General features: G+C 42.9%; 1 protein-coding gene and 1 non-coding gene across 2 annotated transcripts in view; one reads left to right on the forward strand and one right to left on the reverse strand.

The window, feature by feature from the left end:
- tbca (tubulin cofactor a) overlaps positions 1–25,234 on the reverse strand; it is a 102,600-nt gene extending 77,366 nt beyond the window's left edge. Inside the window, exon 1 of the mRNA XM_038805546.1 lies at positions 25,051–25,234. Coding sequence (XP_038661474.1) covers positions 25,051–25,160 — 110 coding nt within the window. The 5' untranslated portion in view covers positions 25,161–25,234. The remainder of the gene's footprint in view (positions 1–25,050) is intronic.
- trnas-uga lies at positions 14,251–14,332 on the forward strand. The gene has a single exon. It is a non-coding gene; the product is annotated as a tRNA-Ser (tRNA).
- Positions 25,235–25,954: the final 720 nt, after the last annotated feature.

The following is a 25,954-nucleotide window of genomic DNA, read 5'->3' on the forward strand; positions in this document are numbered from 1 at the left end:
CCCTGGTCAATGCTTACTGCATAAAGAGTTTTTTATTCAAGTCATCTCTGGTTCTTTTGTTAGTTACTTGAGGGTTCTTGACCATTTGCCAATGGGAACAGTTTCTCCCCATTTACGCCATCCAGACATGATTTTGAGCATGCCTGACAAATTTCCTCGCAATCTTCTCTTCTCTATGGAACACAGGTCTAGCTTCATCAATCTATCCACATAACTCAAGTCTCTCTACCTTGGAACCACTCTTAAATATTTTCTGCACCCTTTCTAAAACCTTCGTATCCTTCCTGTTGAGGCTGAACCAAAGTTTTATGAAGGTTCATAACTTACTTGTTTTTGGACTTTGTTTCCCTATTTATAAAATCCAAGATTCAGTATAATGTATGAATTGCTTTCTCACCCTGCCCATCTTCAATAATTTATGCACATATATACTTAGGTCACTCTACCCTGCATTTCCTTTAGAATTATTCCCTTTACCCCGTGCCTTCTGCCCCACACCCCAAAGATGTGCAGGGTAGGTGGATTCACCACGCTAAATTGTCCTTTAATTGGAAAAAAAAATAATTGGGTACTCTATAATTTTTTTTTAAAGAATTATATCCTTTAGTTTATGTTATAGTTTATGTCTCCTCGTTCTTCTGACCAATTGGATCACTTCACTACATTAAATATCAAATATCATCTATAACATGTCTGTCTATTCCACCAGCCTGTCCACATCCTCTTGAAGTCTATCACTATCCTCACAGTTCACAATGTTTCCACATCTTACATCATCTGCAAATTTTGAAATTGCGCTCTGTACACAGGGGTTTAGGTTAGAAATATAAATCAAGAAAAGCAGTGACCCCCTCTATATACCATTCCCCAGTCAGAAGGAAGTAAAGTTTTCTGTAATTCATGTTTTTTTAAATAGGCTTGAATTAAATAACGAAACTGCTGCATAATGAAATTTTAGTTACGCTAAAGATTAATGATTCAAAATACCACATGCTTTACAATAAAACGCCTACTGGCACTTTCCACTTCATACTTTTCACTAAAAAACATAGTTTTACTCTCATTTGGGGACACTAACGTTTAATACAAAGGAAATTACGGCACAGGAACAGGCCCTTTGGCCCTCCAAGCCTGTGCTGATCACGATGACCTAACTAAAAAGAACCTGCCTTTACTCAGTCCGGCATATAGATTGCTACAGTGGCACCTTGAAGGTAAAACTGAGCCCAGTTAGCACTTACGATTTTCTAAAATCTGAAAACCCATGTATTTACGAAAAGAATGAAGCTACACGATTCAACATGTAAAGCAAAAGTATTTTACAACACCAAAATCAAAGGACATGAATACTATTGACTACACTATTTTAAATAGTCAATTACATCAAAAATATTAAAAGTACAATTAACACAGTTACTTTTGCTCTAAACCAAACTTCTTAACTCAAATTTCCTTCTACATCCATTTGACTTACAACCCCAATAAATCATCTTCCAGAGAAACCAAGTTCTCAGAGGGACCACCAGCCCAACATAAAATTTAGGTTTTCCTCAAAAACACAGGGCCCCTCTCAAAGGAAAAGCCAAATTTGAGTAAGGATTTTTTCACAGCGTTTTAAAATATTACACATTGTAACATTATGAACACTTTCGTAACAATCTTATTATATATGCACACAGCAATTTCCTCCCCACAGTTCAATCAAAATTCAAATGTCCAACATTTTTGCGATTCCTATGGCCTTGACGAAAAGATGAAACTATTGAAACATAGTCTATTGAACTATTGAAACGGCCTCACGGTAGCATGGTGGTTAGCATCAATGCTTCACAGCTCCAGGGTCCCAGGTTCGATTCCCGGCTGGGTCACTGTCTGTGTGGAGTCTGCACGTCCTCCCTGTGTGTGCGTGGGTTTCCTCCAGGTGCTCCGGTTTCCTCCCACAGTCCAAAGGTGTGCGGGTTAGGTGGATTGGCCATGCTAAATTGCCCGTAGTGTAAGGTTAATGGGGGGATTGTTGGGTTACGGGTATACGGGTTACGTGGGTTTAAAGTAGGGTGATCATTGTTCGGCACAACATTGAGGGCCGAAGGGCCTGTACTGTGCTGTACTGTTCTATGTTCTATATGGAGTGAGTGCCCTGTAACATCTCCAGAATGACAATCAGTCAGATTTGTCAATTTGCTCCTACTTACTTACCTGTAAATTAAGCCGCACGTTTCTCGCCCGACCGTCTGACTCAGACCATGAATAAATGGTGCCATGCAACACTTCCCCGAGGCCTTGGGTGCGATCTAATGGCCGTCTCATGCTAGGCACGAATAAGAGTGAGGAGAGTCCAAAATAAGAAACCACGCGGGCGGCAATTGGTTTCCGATTTAACTGGCCCACTCCTGCTGGCTCCAGCACCTCAAAATTTGGCACTACACCCCTTTTGATTGGGATGATTTGCGGCAGTGTTACTGTATTCCTACATTATATTATTTAATTTTAAATTTTTCAAATGAAGGGGCAATTTAGCATGGCCAATCCACCTACTATGCACATCTTTGGATTGTGGGGGTGAGGCCCACGGAGACATGGGGAGAATGCAAATCTGGACGGACATGATCTGGGGCCGGAATCGAGCCCGGATCCTTGGCGCTATGACGCAGCAGTGCTAACCACTACGCCACTGTGCCGCCCCTACATTATAGTATTGATGCAAAGCAGTTTTAAAGCTCTGCTCACTAAGGGGAGATGTCTCAAAAAGGTGCTGTCAACAGTATGATCCAGGTCTATTAGCTATTCATTGTGTTCTTATGGATTCTTTTTATAACCTATCAATCAGAATCAGTTTCAATTTAAACTGAAAATTTCCAAAGTTCAAATCATGAGACGAGTAACCCGGAAGCCCAGGTTAATGCCCAGGGGGCGTGGGTTCTAATGTCATCAGACGACTGGTGGAATTTCAAATAAACCCAGAACATAAAGCCACTAATGGTAACAATGAAACTATCACAGATTGTTGCAAAAACCCATTGGTTCTGTTATGGGTCAGGGTTTAGAGAACCCCAAAGTGTATCATGGAGTACACATGACCCACAACTTTTAATAGATTGTGGTATGGGGAGCACACGGCCCACTCTACAGGTGTGGTACAGCAGAAATGGACGAGTATTTTTTAAAACAAAACAATGTTTATTCTATGAACTCAAGTTAACCTTTATAAAACAAACAGTGAATATCTTAGCAACCAGTAAATCAAACACAGCCCCCATAGAATACAACACTAAGTAACCCTGTAAGCTGTCCTTTAAAGACCCAAAAGACTTAACAAACCTTCAAACAGGAGCACATTAGGTTTTACATTCAATACTGAGACCTTTTACAATTCTGGGTTCACCAAATGATCCATAGATAGTCTTTGGATGGCAGAGATCAACATTACATATCTTTGTTTAAACTTCAGATGCAGCTCACTGAAAAACACACATCCTAGCTTTTTCTCAAACTGAAACTAAAAAGCAGAAGTAGAGCTGAGCTCCACTCATACCAAGAAATTACATTATTTCCCGTCGTGTCGAGGGTATCGGAAACTCCCCAATAACTTTTGTTTTCACATTCCGTGGGACCATTCGACCCTGTCCCGATTGTATGGCCAAGGAAAGTGACTTGGGCTTTTCCAACTTCACTTTTGGCTAGGTTTATAACCAAACCTGCCTCCTGAAGTTGATCAAATAACTCCATCAGATGTTTTAAACGTTCTTTCCATGTCTGGCTGAAAATTACCAGATCGTCGATGTATAACGCACAATTGGGTAATCCTGAAACGACTGTGTTAGTTAACTGTTGAAATGTAGCTGGGGCGTTTTTCATGCCAAATAGCATAACTTTGAATTGGTATAGGTACTTTGAAAGGGAAGTAGAGAAAAAGGAAGTTTTAATGACTCTAACTCAAAGTGACAAACCAAATCCAGATAACTGAATATCTGGAGTCACAAAAGCTGAAATCTCCTTCGCCCTTTCGGATAAAGGTACCTGCCAGTAACCTTGAAGTAAATACAGTTTGGAAATAAAGCTGGTTGTCCCACTTTCTCAATGCAATCCTCCAAACGTGGGATAGGATAAGAATCTGTTCTTGTAACTGCATTAACCTTTCTATAGTCCACACACAACCATTGGGTACCGTCTGGTTTTGGTACCATCACTATGGGTGAGCTCCATTGGCTGCAACCCACTTCAATTATGGCATTTTTCAGCATACTCTCAATCTCTTTGGTAACCTGTGCCAATTTTAAAGGGTTAAGTCTGTAAGGATGTTGTTTGATCGGAACAGCATTTCCCACATCTACATCATGTATAGCCATTTTAGTACTTCCCAATTTATCTCCACAAACTTGCCCATGTGATATCAATAATTCTTTCAGGTCAGTTTGTTTTTCCTCTGGAAGGTAACTCAACAATTTTAAGAACATCCTCATTTTCCAATTTAATTTGAGGTATGTCAAATTCAGTCATCTATATTTGGTTTGTCACTTTGAGTTAGAATCATTAAAACTTCCTTTTTCTCTACTTCCCTTTCAAAGTACCTTTTAAACATATTCACATGACACACTCAGTGAGTCTTCCTTCTATCTGGTGTTTTTAACCACATAATTCACCTCACTTAATTTCCTTTCAATCCGAGGTCCACAAAACCTTGCTTTTAAAAGTTCACCTACCACTGGTAACAACACTAAACCTTTATTTCCACTGGCAAAACTACGAACCTTGGGTTTCTTATCCACGACCGTTTCATCACATTTTGTGCAACTTTCAAATGTTGTCTAGCCAATTCACCTGCTCTCTTTAATCATTCGCTAAAATTTGACACGTAATCCAATAATATACTTTCCGATTTCTCACCCATCAATTTTTCCTTAATCAATTTAAGTGGTCCTCTTACCTCATGACCAAAACTTAGTTCAAAAGGACTAAATTTGGTTGACTCATTAGGTGCATCCCTAATTGCAAATAGTATGAATGGAATTCCTTTATCCCAATCCTTCGGATAATCTTGACAATAAGCCCTCAACATTGTCTTTACTGTCTGATGCCACCTTTCTAATGCTCCCATCGATTTTGCATGGTACGCAGTTGATTTAAATTGTTTTATTCCTAAGCTATCCATAACTTTGTTGAATAACTTTGAGGTAAAATTTGATCCTTGATCAGATTGTAATTCTGTGGGTAGTCCATATCTCGTAAAGAATTTAAGTAACTCCTCCACAATCTTTTTAGCTGTAATATTACATAGTGGAATGGCCTCTGGAAATCTAGTAGACACATCCATTATAGTCAAAAGATATTGATTCCCACTTTTTGTTTTAGGAAGCGGTCCTACGCAATCAATTAGGACCCTTGTAAAAAGTTCCTCAAATGCTGGAATGGGTATTAAGGGCGCTGGTTTTATCACTGCTTGAGGTTTCCCTATCACTTGACATGTGTGACATTGACAAAATTTAACTACATCTTTATGTAGTCCAGGCCAATAAAAATGTTTGAGGATTTTAGCTTGATTTTTCCTTATCCCCAAATGACATCCCACTGGTACCTCATGCGCAACTCGCAACAGCTCCTTTCTATACCCTACCGGCAATACTACTTCATAGATCATAGAATTTACAGTGCAGAAGGAGGCCATTCAGCCCATCGAGTCTGCACCAGCTCCTGGAAAGAGCACCCTACCCAAGGTTAACAGCTCCACCCTATCCCCATAACCCAGTAACCCCACCCAACACCAAGGGCAATTTTGGACACTAAGGGCAATTTATCATGTCCAATCCACCAAACTTCCACATCTTTGGATTGTGGGAGGAAACCGGAGCACCCGGAGGAAACCCACGCACACACGGGGAGGAAGTGCAGACTCCGCACAGACAGTGACCCAAGCCGGAATCGAACCTGGGACCCTGGAGCTGTGAAGCGATTGTGCTATCCACAATGCTACCATGCTGCCCAAGAGGTATACACTCAGATTCCTCTTCTGTGTATGCTTTCTGATACATCCGTTTTATTTCTGCCTGCATATGTGAAGGTCTCCATTTTCTCATCAACAGAATTTATCATCGAATTTACAGTGCAGAAGGAGGCCATTCAGCCCATCGAGTCTGCACAGGCTCTTGGAAAGAGCACGCTACCCAAGGTCAACACCTCCACCCTATCCCCATAACCCAGTAACCCGACCCAACACTAAGGGCAATTTATCATGGCCAATCCACCTAACCTGCACATCTTTGGACTGTGGGAGGAAACCGGAGCACCCGGAGGAAACCCACGCACACACGGGGAGGATGTGCAGACTCCACACAGTGACCCAAGCTGGAATCGAACCTGGGACTCTGGAGCTGTGAAGCAATTGTGCTATCCACAATGCTACTGTGCTGCCCAAGAGGTATACACTCAGATTCCTCTTCTGTGTATGCTTTCTGATACATCCGTTTTATTTCTACACCTTCCTATTGTAACTCTGCCAAGTTCCCTGAACTAAAAATATCCGTCTCATCCTGCACCTGTTCTTGTTCTTTTTCAACCATCTGATCAAAAATCGTTTCTGATAGGGCAGCACGGTGGCCTAGTGGTTAGCACAACCGCCTCACGGCGCTGAGGTCCCAGGTTCGATCCCAGCTCTGGGTCACTGTCCGTGTGGAGTTTGCACATTCTCCCCGTGTCTGCGTGGGTTTCGCCCCCACAACCCAAAAATGTGCAGAGTAGGTGGATTTGCCACGCTAAATTGCCCCTTAATTGGGGAAAAAAAAATCGTTTCTGATAATTGCACTTCAACTTTATCTTCACTCTTCGATTTCTCCTCTTGTCTTAACGACCTTGCGACCTCGTTACTACACAATCTGGACAAATCCCAGGATATTCGTCCTTCAACACTTCAGTTGTCTGAATTTCCACTGGCTTATCAACTACAGAAGGCATCACTCCTACCTGCGATCCAGCTATATCATTACCCAAGATAAACTGCATTCCTGGACAAGATAGGTTCTCTATTACTCACACTACCACTTCACTTTACTGGACATTACAACCTTACCTTATATAATGGAGCGCTGCTCCTCACACCCTGAATTCCATATATTACCACCATTTCTGGCAATATTCTTCCCAACCTACATACCTCCTCATCTCTTACCATTAAAGACTGACTAGCTCCCGTATCTCTTAAAATTGTGACTTCTTTACCTGCTCCTCCTGATACGCGAGTAAACTTTACCCACAGAAGTAAATTCTTTAAAGACATCTGGCACCTTCTTAACAATCACCTCTTGATCAGGCTATACAATCTTTTGCACCTCCTTCTCTTCACTTGGGCTTTCCTTTACACTTTAACAAACCCCACTGTCTTATCCTGTTTTACCACATCAGCCTTCCCAGTGCTTTTCTTCAACCACCAACACTGACTTTACATGGCCTAGTTTATTACAGTAAAAACATTTGAAACTTTTCATGTCTCTTCCATCCTACTGGATTTCTTCTTTAGTCCGAGGTATACTCTCCTTATTATCTCCCATCAGATCACCTTTACCTCTTCTCATGTCCCCAGTTTCTATTCCTCACAGGCTGAAACTGATGTCGGAAACCAAGCTTTGATTTATGAACTAATTCATAATCATCTGCCATTTCTGCTGCTAATCTCGCAGTTTTAACCCTCTGTTCTTCCACTTGTTCTCACAACATCAGGAATTGAATTTTTAAACTCCTCCAAAAGTATAATTTCTCTGAGAGCTTCAAAAGTTTGGTCTATTTTCAAAGCCCTCATCCACCTATCAAAATTACTCTGTTTGAGCCTTTCAAACTCCATGTACGTTTGATCAAATTCTTTCCTTACATTTCTGAACCTTAGTCTGTAGGCTTCAGGCACTAGTTCATATGCATCCAAGATGGATTTTTTCACCTCTTCATACGACTCAGATACCTCCTCTGATAGTGATGCAAACACTTCACTCGCCCTGCCTACCAGCTTTGTTTGAATCAGTAATACCCACATGTCCTGTGGCCATTTCATTTGTTTAGCTACCTTCTCAAATGAAATGAAAAAGGCTCTACCGCCTTCTCGTCAAACCTTGGCAATGCTTGGACATATTTAAATAGATCCCCACCACGCCTTCGACTTAGACACTCTTTCTCACTATCCTCATCACTATCATCCAACTGTACGTTTCCCTTTATGCCTGCCAATTTTAACTGACTGTCATGTTTCATGGCCATTTTCTGAAGTTCAAACACTCTCTCTTTATCTTTTTCCCTGATCTGTATCTCCCTTCCTCTTTCTTTTTCCTTTCTATCTGTTTCGTATTCAAGCTGCTTTAATTTTCTCATGTTCTATTTGTTTAATTTGCAACTGAATTTTTGCCATTTTCAATGAGTCAAACTGTATCTCAGGCAACATTAAATGCTTAGCCACCATCATAATTACCTCATGTTTTCGCATTTTGTCAGGTAATGTTAACTGCAATGGTTTTGCCAAATCTAACAGTCTGCTTTTAGTCTCTGTCCGTGATGTACTGCGTGTGACCGTCTCCATCCCCAAAAACTTCAGAGCCTCTGAAAGAGCCATTGTCCACAACACACTCCCCACTTAAACTAAAATACCATACCTGAAAAGTAACCACAATATGCTCACCCCTCACTGTTCACTAAGCCAATCCAATAGATAGACTTTTATCCCCTAGAGTCCCCAATTGTTATGGATCAGGGTTTAGAGAACCCCAAAGTGTATCATGGAGTTCACCTGACCCACAACTTTTAATAGATTGTGGTATCGGGAGCACACTGCTCACTCTACAGGTATGGTACAGCAGAAATGGACGAGTATTTTTAAAAACAAAACAATGTTTATTCTATGAACTCAAGTTAACCTTTATAAAACAAACAGTGAATATCTTAGCAACCAGTAAATCAAATACACCCCCCATAGAATACAACACTAAGTAATCCTGCAAGCTGTCCTTTTAACATCCAAAAGATGTTAGCATTCGCTAAAATAAATAAATCAAAATTTGCCGATGGCACATAGATATTGCAATCTATGGAGATGAAATTACAAAAAGACATTGATAGATTAAGTAAATGGGCAAAACTGGCAAATGGATTTCTATTTAGGCCAACATGAGTTAATCTGAAAAAGGACAAAATAGGATACTTTCCAAATGGGAAAAAGCTAGAAATTGTAGGGATCCAAGTACATGGGTCATTAAAATGCCGTGAGCAGCTACAGAAAATAATCAAAAAGGTCAAGAGAGTGCTGGCCTGTATATCTAGAGATCTAGAATAAAAGGAGGGAGAAGTCATGCTTCGAAGATGCAAAGTCTTAGTTAGACCGCACCTGGAGTAACGTCGTGAGCTGTTCTGAGCATCCCACCTTAGGAAGAATATAGGTGATCTTGGAAAGGGTGCAGTGCAAGTATGCCAGCATGACACGTAGACTTCCAAAGATTAAATTATCAGGAGAGATGACACAAACTGGCATATTCCTTCAAATTTAGATAGTTGGGGGTGATTCGATCATCGGTTTCAAGATGCGAAGGAGATGCCACGAATCTATTCCTGCTGGTCAGGGAGTCTGGGACCAGGGGGCACAGTCTAAAAATTAAAGGAGTGAAATTAGAAATACCTCTCCACATAAAAGAAGGTAAAGGTTTGACTTCCCTTCCAAAAACAGCAATTGATGCTATATCAATTGTTCATTTTAAATTGGAGTTTGATAGATTTTTGTGTCCCAAAAATGTTAAAGGATATGGGGCAAAACCAAGTTACGTCACAGATCAGTCAGGATCTAACAACAGAACATGCTCGAGCGGCTAAATGGCCTACTCCTGTTCCTTTGTTCCCATCAGCCACTCACATAAACATCTCCATCTTTATTAAGGATGAGGGCATTCACAAGGCTGGTCTCGAGACTGCATACTGAAGAGGTATATGGTTCTGCACATCACCTCATGGGTGTCTAGTTTTGAGTTGCTAGATCTATTCTGATATATCTTCTGAGCACATTGTAGTGCATTAGAGAATATCCTCAGTGTGAATACAGAATATAGTTTCCACAGGGACTGGAGAAAAAAATAAATCTTATTTCTTCTTGTAAGACTAGAAATGGCAATGAGTTCTTTACTATTAATCAATACCTTCTCCCCATTGGTATACAATGAAAGGTTCTTTCATAGTCAAGGCTCAGATGTGTAATTATGGTATGCCAACAACATTTAAATATGAGTGTTAAAAGAATGTTACAGATAAACTAAAAGGATTGCACTGTGAATTGTTTTAGGCTTATTCTAATCTACTGATGTCAGTTTGGTTTAATCAACACTAAACTATCAGCCTAAATTAGCACCACACTGACAGTTGCTTTCAGCCTTGTGTGTACGCTATAGATTCTAAAACCTGCGTAGATCACTTAGAACTGGTCCCAACCATACCCAATCAAGACATAACTAATGTTGCTTCAATCAATTTTAAAAATTAATTTATAGACAGCTCATGATTGATGAGATTTAACATTTTGTTTTCAATTCCTTTAATTCATTTGGCTAATTGTGCATTTTGACTTGTCAATTTCACACGTTTTCCAAGAAGTCACACAAATAAAGCAGCAGTTATGTCTGCACAGATGTGAAATATGAACATAAATTTAGCCCCCCTTGATACTAATACAGTCAAGTGGAATTGCAATCCACAATCAAATACTTTTGCCATATATAAAGCATATTGCTTGAGCTGGGTGACCTACCATAAGATTTACCAAATGGCAGAACATGACAACTTGCTTTATCTGCATATTATTCATCTATATGGTGAATGCTACCATTTTTTAAAAATCATTTATAAATTTACCAGTGTGACTTAATGCAAATTAGTAATAGAGTCATTTATGACACACATTTGGCCTATCAAATCAATGCCGGAGTTGCTCAAGGACAAAAGGAATGGGACTATCTTTCTATTAACTATCCCTATCCGAATGTCTCCTACTGGAATTGATTTTGTCTGTCTTTATGTTCATCTTCAATTCTTCCATGGTTCGTTCTTCTGTATGTCCCTCCTCGCTTTATTTTTCTTTGAGTATCATTTCTCTTTCTCATGTCTCTTATAGACTTTTCTTTTAAATGTCAGGCTTTCTCCTGTACATTTAACTAATTTTTCTCTTTCATCTACCATCTAAGGCCTGGAAGCAGTAGAGGTTGAGACCCATTGATAGTAGCAACGGTTCCACAATTTTCTGGATACAAAACCACAATTTTCCTCCTTGATATTAGTAATAACTATTAGAAGACTGCCTCCATCAGAAATATTTCAGTCTAAGTAGAGGCTAGACAAACAGTCTAATCACTATCAATATTACCAATTTTTCCTGGAACAGCAATTTTCTGGCTCAGTACGAGACAATGAAGGACAGTTGGTGTTTACTTCAATCCAGGCTTTGATGAGAACATGTCCTTTACTGAACCACTGAAAGGAAACTTTTCTAAGTTTGAAAGAGGGTGATAAAAGTCAGGGAAACAGGGCGTGGGAATATAGTTGTTAAAAGAAGTTGTTATATTTCAAAGACATTTAAATTTCTTCTCTGCTGAGAGTTCTTACAATTTCACAAATATCTTTTTTTTTTAAAGCTGAAAAGTTGAAAACTATGTAAAAAGAAAATTGCAGCAAACGTCATACATACAACTACGTTAATGATTTTTAAAATAGTGTTAGCTGTATTCAATATCGTAAACAAATTCTCATAGTATGGAGTTCAATGGGTTGACTAGAACTGCCAGTTTTACTGCCACAATGAGTTACCTTCATCTACTAATCTGGGTGTTAATATGCAGGTGCTTCCACAGAGATGTTCATGGAAATCAAATTTACACGGCAGATAGTTATAGACAGCAAATGTTCTAGATCAGGGGCGTCCAATCTTTTTGCATGAGGGGCCACAAGAGTAAATTTTGGAAAAATAAGTCATATTTCTTTTCTTTATTAGCTTACTTTCTCATCACAATATTGACTACTGATTTAGTGAGATTTCTGGCAATACACCAAGGTGGTAGGTGATCCCTAAATGACCCAACACTGCTAAACCAATTGCCCATCACGGATGTGAACCACCTCTCATTTACCTATGTATGCATAACCCAGTATGATGGCTTTCTGGCACAGATTAGATCAAATCAATTAAGCCCCAAAGCACATACTGAGACTCTGGAACTCCCTTATTCTTACCTCTCTGCCTCTTTTCAGAATGCATATCTTGGTGCTCAGCAGAAAATATACAAATACATTTTCACAGAAACCCAAATGGTGATGAATGTCATAGTATAAATGTAATGAAACATTTCCTTGTTAATACCAGTGACCTCTGTACCATTCCCACAGCATCAGTCATCAGCTTTGCACCATATATTCTAGTTGTCAAAGATGCGCAATAACTACATTATTCTGTAACGTTGAACTCAGTCAAAGGAAATTTAGACAGAGTGCAACAAAAAGAACAAGCATCGAGATATCACCCAAGTGTTTTTTTGTCAAACCAACATCGGTAAATTTTAACCACATGCTCACTAGTGCCGGATGAGAGAGCAGTTCTTTGCAGAATCTATATCACTTCCATTTACCTGCATTTGGAACGCTGGTCAGTGGGCCAGATAGAACCCTTGGCAGAGTAGACTCTCGCTCAGAGGACACATGTTGAATAACCCTGTGTTACAAATTCAAATGTCATAAACTGTCACTTCTCCTTCCAGGTATTGCCTAAACTGCTGTGATGAAAGATGGGTCTGGAACAGATGTAAATGGCAACAGCAAAACCACTACCAGTTCCCCAAGAAAATGAGAACAGTGGTTATGATCTGAAATTATTGACTTCAGTATTGAAGCTAGAAGGTTGTAAATTACAAAGTTGAAGATTTTTGGTATTAGGCGAGGGGACCAGGAGAGCTCACCTGGTTTTTCAGAATAGTGGCATGCGGCCTTTTACAATTATCAATGGCATAGTTTAGGTTTTCAATCTCATCTAAACGTTTGGCACCTCCAACTGTAGCATTCCCTCAGTGCTGCAGTGTCAGCCTAGATTTCGTGATCAATCCTAAGATCAGCTCACATTTCCAAGATTCTCCTGGAAAAGAGTATACCAACTCCATCCCTCCCTTCAGTGGTTTCTTGTTGCTTAGTTTCCCCATCACAGCCTTGACTTCCTAGCTGGCCTGAAATAAACTTCCAATCACATATAAAGTCCATCACCAAGGCTACCTAATTCCACCTCCAAAACATCACACATCTCCAACTCTGCCTCAGCTGAACTCCAAGGAAATTTAGATGGTTGCCAGTAGACTGGAGTATTGTAAATATTAGGCCGTTCTTCTAAAAATGGGAATAAACCTGACAACTAAAACCTGATGTCTAATGTTGGTGATGGGGAAACTAAGCAACAATAAACCATATCAAAATTAATCAGTGTTTGAAAAAGAATAGAATAATAAATTAAACACATCTTTGTTGAAGGCAAATTTGATTTGAGTTCTTTGAGAAGTAATAGAGATGGTTGATGACGGTACTGAGGTTAATGTTGCATATGAGTCAAACGCCTTTTAAAAGCCCAAAGTACCATTTAATAAACTTGATAGCAAAATTAAACTCCATGGAATTAAAAGGGGCAATGACAGCATGAATACAAAATTGGCTATGGTCAAAAGTTTCCTTTAAGGTGAGCACATGCACAAATGCACCGAAAAGGTATCATAGAGTCCACTCACGTTGCGTTGTCCCATTTAAGACCAATACATTGAAACAAACAGGTCGCGCTAGGGAACAGAGAGCAAATAGTAGTGTTGAATGGTTGTTTTTCAGACTGGAGGGAAGTACACAGTGGTGTTCCCCACCAGTCAGTATATTAGGACCAGTACTTTTTTGATCAACATTAATGATCTGAAGATGGCTATAGAGGACGTCATTTTCTATGTTTCCAGGTGACACAAAATTCAGAAACTTAATAATGACAGGATAGGAACACCCAGGAGGACATAGGTAAAGTGGCAAAAAGGACACACAGGGCAGATTAAATGTAATGTACAGAAGTGAAGGGATCCATTTCAGTAAGGGGAGGAGTGGCAATATGAACCAAATGGTGCAATTTGTAAAAAGGGGATGCAGCTACAGGGAAACCTGGGCTGATAAACATTTGTGCCAGAGAATCTAATCATCGCCCATTTACGTTTAGTGGCATTACCATCGCTAACCCCCCCAGCAGCGATGGCCGAGTGGTTAAGGCGTTGGACTTGAAATCCAATGGGGTCTCCCCGCGCAGGTTCGAACCCTGCTCGCTGCGGATTTTCATATTTGGGCTGTTGGGCACAGGGCTGGGGCTGTTGGGCACAGGGCTGTTGGGCACAGGGCTGGGGCTGTTGGGCACAGGGCTGGGGCTGTTGGGCACAAGACTAAATCACTGGCTTTGAAAGCAGACCAAAGCAGGCCAGCAGCACGGTTCAATTCCCGTAACAGCCTCCTCGAACAGGCTCCGGAATGTGGCGACTAGGGGCTTTTCACAGTAACTTCATTTGATGCCTACTTGTGACAATAAGCGATTTTCATTTCATTTTAATTTCATTTCATTTCAGCAGCAATATCCTGAAGTTACCATGGACCAGAAACCTAAAAAGTCCAACCATTGAAGCAGAAGAACAAGTCAGAGGCTGGGAATACTACAGCAAGTAACTCGCCACCGAACTCCCAAAAGCCAGTCCACCATCTGCATGGCATACTTGAGTGCATGGGTGCAGCTCAAACAACACAAGCAGCTTGATATCAACCAGGACAAAGCAGCCCACTTGATTTGTACCTTATCCACCACCTTAAACATTCACTTCCTCTACTACCAGCACACAATGGCAGCAATATGAACTATTTCCAGGATGTACTGCAGCAATTCGCCAATATTTATGCATGTAATTTGTTACCTCTAGTGTTGACTCTCCTCGCTGACCTCCCATCTTCCACTGAACTGATGCAAAACTCTGCTGCAAGTTTCCAAGTCCCATTCATCCATCACATTTGTGCTCACTGAATGACATGGGTAACACCTCAATTTTAAAATCCTCGTTTTTGTTTGTCAGATCCCTCCCTATTTCTGTAACCTCCTACAGCCCACAAATGATGAAATTTCCTGCTCTTCCAAGTCTGGCATCTTGCACAGTGGCATCCCTTCCCACTGGCATTCATTCTTTCAGTTGTCTCATCCATTTTTCTGGAATTTCTTCGCCAAATCTTCTCCCATCTTTGCACTCCTTTTAAGGGGAAGGCAACCACTTTGACCGAGCTTATGAATACCTGTCCTGATATCCAATGTGCCTTTGTATCAAATTTTGTTGGATAACACTCCTCTGTGAACTGCTTTAGGGCATTTGTCTGCTTTAAAATAACTTTATATAAATGCAAGTGGTTGTTGTTGCTTTTTATAGATGACTTTCTATCGCTTTGCAACACTCTAGAGTTAATAGAACATAGAGAATACACTAAGTTGAGCTCTCTAGCCTGGTTGTAGTTTGAGATACCCATGGCCCTATGACTTCAGCATGATAACTACACTTCACTGGTTAGCTTTTGTTCTAGAATGGTGCCAAGAAACTGCAACTGCTACATTACCAACAAATCATTACTTGATATTGCAATACATAAACTCATCACTTTCTTACCCATTCAAACTTAACTTTCTAGTCACACTGCAGCCATCAAAGTATTATGAATGTGGGTACAACTACTCTCCAAAAACAGGTCATTGTGCTCCAACCTGTATCACTTAATCCTGTGAGCTATATACTCTGTGATCAGGAAATATATCATATTTCTTTTTTTTTTAAATACATTTAGAGCACCAAATTCTTTTTTCCAATTAAGGGGCAATTTAGCGTGGCCAATCTACCTATCTTGCACATCTTTAGGCTGTGGGGGTGAGACCCACGCACTGTGAGACACTTGTAGCCATCTGGGATGGCCACTTACAAACCAGGAACAGAGAAGCTCCAAAGCATGGTGGGCAAAATGGACAGAGCAAGATTCAGGCAGACTCAGAGCCTGAAATGTATATTTGCAAGTGAGGAATTCAGACGGTATCGAAACTCTGACCAATTAGCATTTGATGGACCGATTAGCATTTGATGGCCCATCTCCAACAGACAAAGGACTGGTACTTGAGCGACAGGTACAGTCCCAGACATTTCGGCGCCACTCCATGTACTAGGGAAGCGTAAACAACAGGGTCAGTGACAGCTTGGGACACACCCAACCATCCAGGCACCCGCCCATTTACTGGTTCGAAATCGAACATAGTGATCAAGGATCACCCAATTAGTGGGGTCCAAACTGAAGGACCGCCCAAAAGAGCGCAAAAACCCCCAAGCATAAGAGAGTCCACCATGTGTTCGTCCTCTTTTGGACCTGGCGCCCCAGCAACGCCCATCTCCAATCGCAGCACCACCAGAAGCAAGCCCATGTTCAACGCCTGCTACCAGACGGATGAGCCTAGCTGAACAGCAGTTACTTCTACAGACCCGATAGACGCAGAATCGAACAGCGGCCACTGTTCCTCTGACCTAAGCCAGGTGCCTGAAGTTAAGTACAGGTTGTCTTAGTCGATAGGTGTCGTTTAGCTAGTCGTGTTTATGTTGCGTGACTAATTGTGTGTGTAAATAAGGTACCCTTGACTTTGAACTAACTAACTGGTGTTTGGCTCTTTGATTGATAGCCGGTTTAACCTCATGGTGGTATCATTTGATACCTGCCGACTCGGAGCATAGAATATTGATATCCAAAGGAGAGAGGGCAATGACACCGACTGCCATAGTTACAGCAGAGCCACAGAAAAGGCAAATATATCATATTTCAAACTCATTATCACATAAAAAAGACTTGCATTCATATTGCACCTTTAACAACCTCAAGTCCCAAAGCATTCAATGAAGTACTTTCGCCAGTATAGGCCAGTGGTTCCCAACCTTTTCAGTAACTTGGCACACTTCAATGAAATAAACAATTTCAGGACACACACTTTTTCAGCTGAATAAACCGCTCATAACGTCACATTTACTTACATTTACTCTGGTTACCACCTTACAAGAGTGGTTTGCAGAATACAATTGAAATTAAATGGATTGGAGCAAAACATAAAGTTGGTTAAATAGCAACTTACAGGGTTAGCAGGAAACCTGGGGCTGGCGGTGTGCACAGAGTCTTTTGGTTAGGGAAGGAATTGATGAGAGGCCTTCATCTAATACCCGAGCCAACAGTCTGAATATTAACAGGTGCTGGTTGTGTCGGTCTGGAGGAACCAAAGATTTGAACAGAAAGTCTGGCTTTCCCTGTATGCTATGGAGTTTTATAACCAATTTTTTGTAGATCCAAATTGCAATAGTGGGTGGGGGATTCAATCCCAGGAAAGAAGAGGGCAGATCCATGACCCTGTCAGCCACTAGATATATTCAGTCTGCGAGAGGGAACCACTGGCTGGCAAGCTAGTGTTGAGAGGGGAGAGCAGAAACAGTCAGCACAAATGATCAGTGAAAGAACTTGACAATGTATAAGTGGCCTGGGTTACATAACCAGCAGAAGGAAAATGCCAATGGTTTGACAACATCAATGGGACATCACATTGTAAGGTTGGACTGAATGCTCGGAGCAAAGGAGAGAGGGAGGCATGGGGGTTGGTTGAGGTGGGAAATAGTTAGTACGAAAAGGAATACACAAGGCAATTGTGTATGTAAGCCACGTTGGCTGGGTTTGGTGGTGGGTCGGGTGGGAGTTATTTACTTTGTTGTTTTTCCTCTTGGAAATTGTTAAAATTATATATGCCTTAATTGAAAAAAAAAATTGTTTTAAAAGTTAATGAAAGAACGTGCCTTGCCCAAGGCCCCTGGAAGGTGTGCTCAGGCTTCAGCAAGTGGTAAAAGAATTTATTTAACTGCCGTTAGTGCAATCATCCATCAATGTACAAAGAACAATACAGCACAGGTACTCTTTTCAATATCAAGAAACCTATTGACTGTAAAGCAGACAAAGGCTTTGACATTATTCTGTGAATCTGTGTGACCGCCGCACCCCCCCCCCCCCAATCAAATGGACTTTAAACAGAGTAGAGTGAAAGATATCCCACGCCACAAGGTTACAGATTGTGGCCGAGTACAATTATGTGACTGCTGATGGCCCACAGTGCCTCATGGATGCCCATCCTGACTTGCTCGATCTGTTCTGAATCTATTCCATTTAACACAATGGTAATGCCACAGAGCATGATGGACAGTATCCTCAATGTGAAGACAGGACTTTGTCTCCACAAGGACGATGCAGTGGTCAATCCTTTTTCTTACAAACAACAAGTGTTTTTTTTTTCAATTTTACAAAAATACCACAACGAACATATCAAACCCCCACCCAATAAGAGCCTGTCTGTTTTCGGGATGGTTAGAAAGACTTTCCTCGCAAAATTCCGCACCTGCATGTCTCCTCCTGCGCATGCCCAAACGAGGCAAAGGCGAAAACATCTGCCGCCGCTTGCAACTCCTCCAAGTTCGCAAACCACCCTCCTACAAAAAGATCCTTCATCTCCCTAATTCCTCCTCTCCTCTTATTCCCAGAATCCTGAATCCATCCTCCTTGATCGGCATCACCCTCGACCCTGCTCCTAACCTAAAGTACAGCCGGAACTGGCTCCTAATTTTTAACGTGGCCATCACCACCGAACTGCCTGAATACTTCCCTGGATCCAACACAGCTGCGCCGTTGCCCTGTCCCCCTACATGAATCTGTTTTCATATTTACCAACAAAGCCTTCGCCTCCCTATTCTAATCCCGTACCTTCTCTGCATTTACTGCCCAGTTAATAATACATCAAATTCGGGAGGCCTAATGCCCCCCCATCCCTTCACTAATCGCTTCAACAACTCTGAGCTCCTCAGTGGAATGTATCGCTAACGCAAACTGAAGGGGGATATGGGGCATCCCAGCCTCATTCACTGGTGCAACGAAAAAACCCTGAATTCATATAATCCGTATACACGCTTGCCATCGGCTCCTTATACAATAACTTCCCCCATGCCACAAACCTAAGCCCAATCCCAAACTTCTCCAACACCGCAATCAGATAATTCCACTCCGCCCGATTAAACACACCAGATTCAGCAGCCACCGTACATTCGACGACAGCTGTCTGCCCTTAATGAACTCCGTCTGATCCTCCCCAATCACCCTCGGAAGGCACACCACCACCACCGATCTTAACGCCAGCATCACTGCCAATATCTTGGCATTTACATTCAGCAAAGACTTGGACCTTTACGACCCACACTCCACCGTGTCCTTATCTCTCTTTAGCAATAACGAGATGGAGGCCTGGCCCATCGATTTCGGCAAAACTCCCCTGACCCATTGCATCCTCAAACATTTCCACCAGCAACAGCACCAGCTTATCCTTTTTTAAAATAAATTTTGAGTACCCAATTTTTTTTTCCCCCAAGGGGCAATTTAGTGTGGCCAATCCACCTGTCCTGCACATCTTTTTGGGTTGTGGAGGTGAGACCCATGCAGACACGGGGAACAAACTCAACACGGACAATGACCCAGGGCCGGGATTGAACCCGGGTTCTCGACGCCATGAGGCAGCCATGCTAACCACTGCGTGACCATGCCACCCTTGACGCCAGTTTATCATTAAACGTCTTCTAAAATTCCACCATCTCGCCCCACGGCCTTTCTCAACTGCCTCCTCTACCCCCACCGATTCTTCCAGCCCCGCCTTCTCCAGTTCGCACAGCTTCGGGCAGTCTAACCTCCCGAAAAATTCCCTCATTTCCCACTCATCCTCTGGTAGTTCCGACTTATACAAATCCCTATAAAACTCCTTAAACACCTTATTAATCCGCCACGGGGCCACCACCAGCTCGCCCGTCTTATCTCGAACCATCTCCCTCGCTGCAGCCTGCCTGCGGAACTGACCTGGTAGCATACAACCCGCCTTCTATCCATACTCATAAACAACCTCCTTCATCCTCCTTAACTGATGCACAGCTTTCCCATGGACAGGTAAACCCTCACCTGCAACTCCTTGGGGCTGGTTTAGCTCACTACCTAGGGGCTAGTTTAAACTAGCTGGCTTTTAAAGCAGACCAAGCAGGCCAGCAGCACGGTTCGATTCCCGTACCAGCCTCCCCGGACAGGCGCCGGAATGTGGCGACTAGGGGCTTTTCACAGTAACTTCATTGAAGCCTACTCGTGACAATAAGCGATTTTCATTTCATTTTTTTTTATTTCTACTTCACCAGGAGTCCTGGGTCGGGGTCCCCCGCGTACCTACCATCCACTTCCAAGATTTCTATCAATTGTTGGCCTCCTTATGCACCTTGGCCTTTAATCAAAATCACCTCCTCCCTCACCACTAATTTCAGAGCCTCCCAAACCACCGACAGCAAGACCCCTCCAGTACAGTTAAACCACACATAATCCTCAATCGCCTTCCCCATCCTATCACAGAAACTCTGGTCCGCCAACAGTTCCACATCCAGTCTCCACCCAGATCCCTGGGCCTACCCCTTCTCCAGGACCATCCAATGTGGAACAAGATCTGAAATCACAATTGTCAAATACTCAGCCCGTTTAACTCCAGCTCACAGCGCCTTCCCCACATCAAACCCCGAATGAGACACCTGGCTCAACCAGCTATGCTAAACCTCATCTGGTCCTTTACCTCAGATGGGTCTCTTGCAGCAGCATCATCACATCAGCTTTCACCCCAACCCTCTCAATGTTCCACATCACCATTCTGACCGAGGGAGCCTCTTCCCTCTTCTTCGCCGGCCCGTCTATCTGCCATCGCTACTACACCAGGCCCCACCCACCTGGTGGGACCAACCCCATCCTTCAGTCACCGTCAACCCCACCCACCTTCCCAGAATCCCCGAACCACTTCCTCTTGCAAACACCTCACCCAGTATCGATCCCCTCCCCCCACCATTCATACCTCCCAGATCCGTCAAAACCTGCCCAACCAGGCTCCAGTGACCATTGCCCCATCCCCATCACACTCCCGTTGACTAGCTAACCTTTGTTAGCTAGCAGGGAAACCCCGCCAAAGCCCCCTGCTCATCCCAAACCACCCCCCCCCCCCCCCATGCCCAGGGCCCTCCAACCCCTCCCCCACACCACAATCCCACCAAAAGCAAACTTCAACCCCCCCATACAGTCAAGAGTGGGGAGACTTCACCCATACAAAAGAAAACACACCAAAAAAGAAAAAAAACACATAAAAACCCCTGTAGAAAAAAAATCTAAGAAAAAGATCCCAGTCCACACCATCCAAGTCCAAAATCCAAAACCTCATTTTAGTCCCAGTCTTCAGCCTTCATGAACGCCTCTACCTCCTCTGCCATCTCAAAATAGAAGTCCTTTGAATTGTGAGTCACTCTGTTTCGTCGGGTAGACCACTCCAAACCTCACACCACTGCTGTACAGTGCAGCTTTCACCCGACCAGAGGCCACCCACCTTCTCTGCCAAAATATCTTGGTATATCCGTATGCCAACACCTTCCCACTTCACTTCTTGTTTCTGCTTCGGCCAACTCAAAACCTTCTCTTTCATGGTAACTGTGGAAGCAGACTGGTGGCTCATTCGGTTTAGGCTTTGGCCAGAGCGACCAATTGGCCAAGTCCAACTCATAGAGGAAGGGCTTTTGGAACTTGCTGCTTGAAAGGGTGGTGGAGGCAGTGACCCTCATAACATTTAAGAAGTATTTAGATGTGCACTTGCGATTCCAATGCATACAAGGCTATGGGCCAAGTGCTGGGAAATGAGATTAGAATAGGTAGGTGGTGGTTTTTGACCAGCACAAACCCAATGGGCTGAAAGACCTTTTCTGTGCTGTAGGTTAATGATCATGTGATTAGGGGTAATTTATTAGCTTGGATAGAAGACAGAAGGCAAAGTGTCACGCTAAATGTGCCTTTTTCTGGTTCGCAAGACACAACTGGCAGGGTGCAACAGGGTTCAGTCCTCGGGGTCCCAACTGTTTACGATATATATTAATCCTGTCCAAAACTGGAGGATTACTGGAAGAGGGTGTTTAGGGTAATCTCTAAAGTGGTGCACGTGAAACTGGACCCGGGCTCTCGGTAGGCCATAGTTGGGGTGTCGGATCAGCCAGGGTTGGAAACTGGCACGGAGGCAGATGTTGTAGCCTTCGCCTCGTTGATCACCCGAATGCGGATCCTCTTAGGGTGGAGATCAACCTCTCCGCCCTGTGACCTGGTGTGGGGATCTGCTGGAATTCTTGACACTTGAAAAGGTCAAATTTGAACTGAGGGGAAGGATGGACGGATTCTACAACTTATGGGCGTTATTCATTATGCACTTTCGAGAATTGGATCACATCGAACATTGAGGGGGGGGGGGGGGCGCGCGCGCTGTATGTGTTAATGATGCTATGGGTGATTCCCGATTCCTTTTTGTCATTTGTTTATGTTAACATGCGGGCTAATATCTGGGGTTTGGTGGGAGGATGGGATCGTTGTTACTGATATGGGGATTGACATTAAATTCATTACTGATTATTGTTGGGTGTAAATTTGGGAGAATGTGAAAAAGGAGAATAAAAAATATTTTAAAAAATAAATATTAATGACTTGGATACAAGGATAAACACAGTATTATAGCCAAATTTGCAGCTGACACTAAAATAGACAGGATAATAAGTTACAATCAGTAAATAAGCAATTTACAAATACATATAGTTGGGTAGGTGAGTGGGCCAAAATGTGGCAGATAGAGTTTAACATGGATAAGTGAGAGGTTATCCATTTTAGTTTGAAAATGAAAAGGCAACTAATTATCTAAAATGAAGAGAAACTTTAGAATCCTCGTGCATGAATCGCCGAAGACTAGCTTCCAGGTACAGCAGGTAATAAGGAAGGCAATTTTGGCCTTTATAGCCAAAGGAATACAGTATAAAAATAGGGAAGTGTTGCTGCAACTGTACACAGCATTGGTGAGATTGCACCTGGAGTACTGCATACAGTTTTGGTCCCCTTATTTGAGGGGCGATGTAGTTGCATTAGCGGCAGTTCAGAAGAAGTTGGGCAGCACGGTGGCGCAGTGATTAGCCTGCTGCCTCATGGCGCCGAGGTCCCAGGTTCGATCCTGGCTCTGGGTCACTGTCCATGTGGAGTTTGCACATTCTCCCCGTGTTTGCATGGGTTTGCCCCCACAACCCAAAAAATGCGCAGGGTAGGTGGATTCCCGTACCAGCCTCCCCGAACAGGAGCCGGAATGTGGCGAGCAGGGGCTTTTCACAGTAACGTCATTTGAAGCCTACTGGTGACAATAAGCGAATTTCATTTCATTTTCATGGCCATGCTAAATTGCCCCTTAATTAGAAAAAAATTAATTGGGCATTCTAAATTTATTTTTTAAAAGTTCAGAGGAAATTCACTAGATTGATTCCAGAGATTAGGAGTATGTCCTATTGAGCAGTTTAGGCCTCTGCTCTCTCGAGTTTAGAAGAATGAGAGGAGATGTAATTGAGGTATACATGATGATAAAAGGTATTGACAAAGTAGACACAGAGCAGATGCTTCCTCTTGTGGGGTAATCTAGAACGAGAGGTCATTGTTTTAAATCTGCTATCCCTTATCGTAAAACTTATCAAAAGAACATAAGAACTAGAAGCAGTAGGCAATTCAGCCCTTCAAACCCACTCGGCCATTCAATATGATCATAGCTGATCTCATCTCAGTCTCAACTCCCCTTTCCTACCCATTCTTCATAACCCTTCAATCCATTACTAATTAAAAAGAAATGGGTCACGAATCTGTGGAATTCACTACCCCAGAGTGTAGTGGATGCCAGGACATTGAGTAAGATTAAGGAGATAATTAGTAATGAGTTGAAAGGTTATGGTGAATGGGTAAAGAAAGTGGAGTTGATGCCGAGATGAGATCAGCCATGATCATAGTGAATGGCAGAGCAGGTTCGAAGGACTGAACTGACCAGTCCTGCTCCTGTTCATAAAAGAAAATACTCATCTCTTATTTTCAAAGGAGTAAAATATGATGGAAGAAGAAAAAAGTAATCCTATTTCAAGATATATCACAAAAACGATACGGGGGTTATGGTTACAATTAAAAGACTATTAATGCAAGGAAGAATTTCTATGAACAAAGCAAATACATCTGGACAAGTAAAGTCGCCATAGTCCCAGGTGACCATAGGCTTTGGGGGGGGGGGGGGGGGAGCTGACTGGTTGAGATTTAATCGGAGGATACCACACCTTAGGCAAGGGGCAAGGTTGAGAAGGCAGGCCTTCATGAATAACCTCAGCTGGTACAGGGATTGAATGCATACTATTGGCCTCAATCTGCATCACGAACCAGCTATCCAACCAATTGAGCTAAACCAACCCCCACCAACTAAGCACCCAGAAATGAGCATAGGAAAGGCCCTTATTTGTTATAGGAAAACAAACTAGCTTTGCCCAACTGATTCCCACAGCAGTACCGATCTTGGTTTTTATTTTAGAACTGAGTTATGTTTCAGATGCCTGCCCCGAGTTCTCCTTTGTGACAGAGTTGTGCACCTTAAATTGAAAGATGACAATGATGGAATGCTGCTGCTGCCCACTGCCTTTAGTACGAGTACCATCAAAACCCAAACCAACTTGTTCGTGTAGCGTTTGCACCAAAACCGTGTCAGTAATATCTGCTCAATCCGTGGGTTTAATCTACCATTCAAAACACCAACAGCCCTTTAAATGCCATCAAAACCCAAGGCGCCGTCTCTCAATCACAAAAGCCCATTGACGAAATTTCGCCCCGAAACAAACAGCAGCCGGGATGAGTCAGCAACTTTTGAGCCGGGATTGGGGGGGGCGGCGAGAGAGGGGGAACCTCCGTCCGGCCTGGGCCTCGACTCGCGGCAGCATCCTGGCCGCTCGGCGGGCCCTACAACCCCGTACAGCTTGGCACACGGCCCGGGCCGCCATCTCCTTCCCGCTGAGTTACATTCGCACTCACCGTTTCACCACACCGATTTTGATTTTTATCTGCCGAGTTCTGGGATCCGCCATGCTGGTGCGCCTGGAGGAAAGGGTGCAAATTGCAGCCGGAAATCCCGCGCCTCGCATTCAACTGTCGCCACCTCGTCACCGGGAGAGCGCGGCGCGCACGCGCACACGGTGCCCTCGCCCACCTGGCTACAGGTACCGTCAGCATTCCGGGATCTTGCATTGACTCTGCACAATGCTCCTCAAGGCCCTCTCAAAAAGATCAGTAATCACGGAGGGGACAGAAACAAAAGCTACGAAGGAGAAAAGTGGAAAGCAGAGAAACAGATTGAACTGCTTAGTTTGGCAGGGGGGTGGGAACCAGAGCAGTAGGCTAGTGGGAGAAATAACTGAGGGACAGCTACAGACGAAGGCCAGTACGATTAAGAAGAAGAGCAGGCAAGGGAGTGGTTGGTCAACGCAGCAGGGCTGGTGGGCTGAAGTGCATTAGTTTCAATGCGAGGAGTATTTCAGGTAAAACAGATGAAGTTAGAGCTTGGATTAGTACCTGGAATTATGATGTTGCTATTACAGAAATTTGGGTGAAAGAGGGACAGGATTGGCAACTAAACATTCCAGGATTTATGCTTCAGGCAGGATAGAGGGTGAGGCAAAAGGGGTGGGGGAAGTGCATTATTGGTTAAGGAGAATATCACAGCTGTGCTGAGGGAGGGCACCTTGGAGGGTTCAGGCAACGAGGCAATCTGGGTAGAGCTCATGGATAGGAAGGGTGCTGTCACAACATTGGGGGTTTACTGCAGACCTCCTAACAGCCAGCGGGAGATAGAGGAGCAGATATGCAGACAGATCTTGGAAAGATGCATATACAAAAGGGTTGTCGTGATGAGTGATTTTAACTTTCCCTGTATTGACTG

The sequence above is a fragment of the Scyliorhinus canicula genome, chromosome 8, assembly GCF_902713615.1.
Source record: "Scyliorhinus canicula chromosome 8, sScyCan1.1, whole genome shotgun sequence".
Taxonomy (NCBI): domain Eukaryota; kingdom Metazoa; phylum Chordata; class Chondrichthyes; order Carcharhiniformes; family Scyliorhinidae; genus Scyliorhinus; species Scyliorhinus canicula.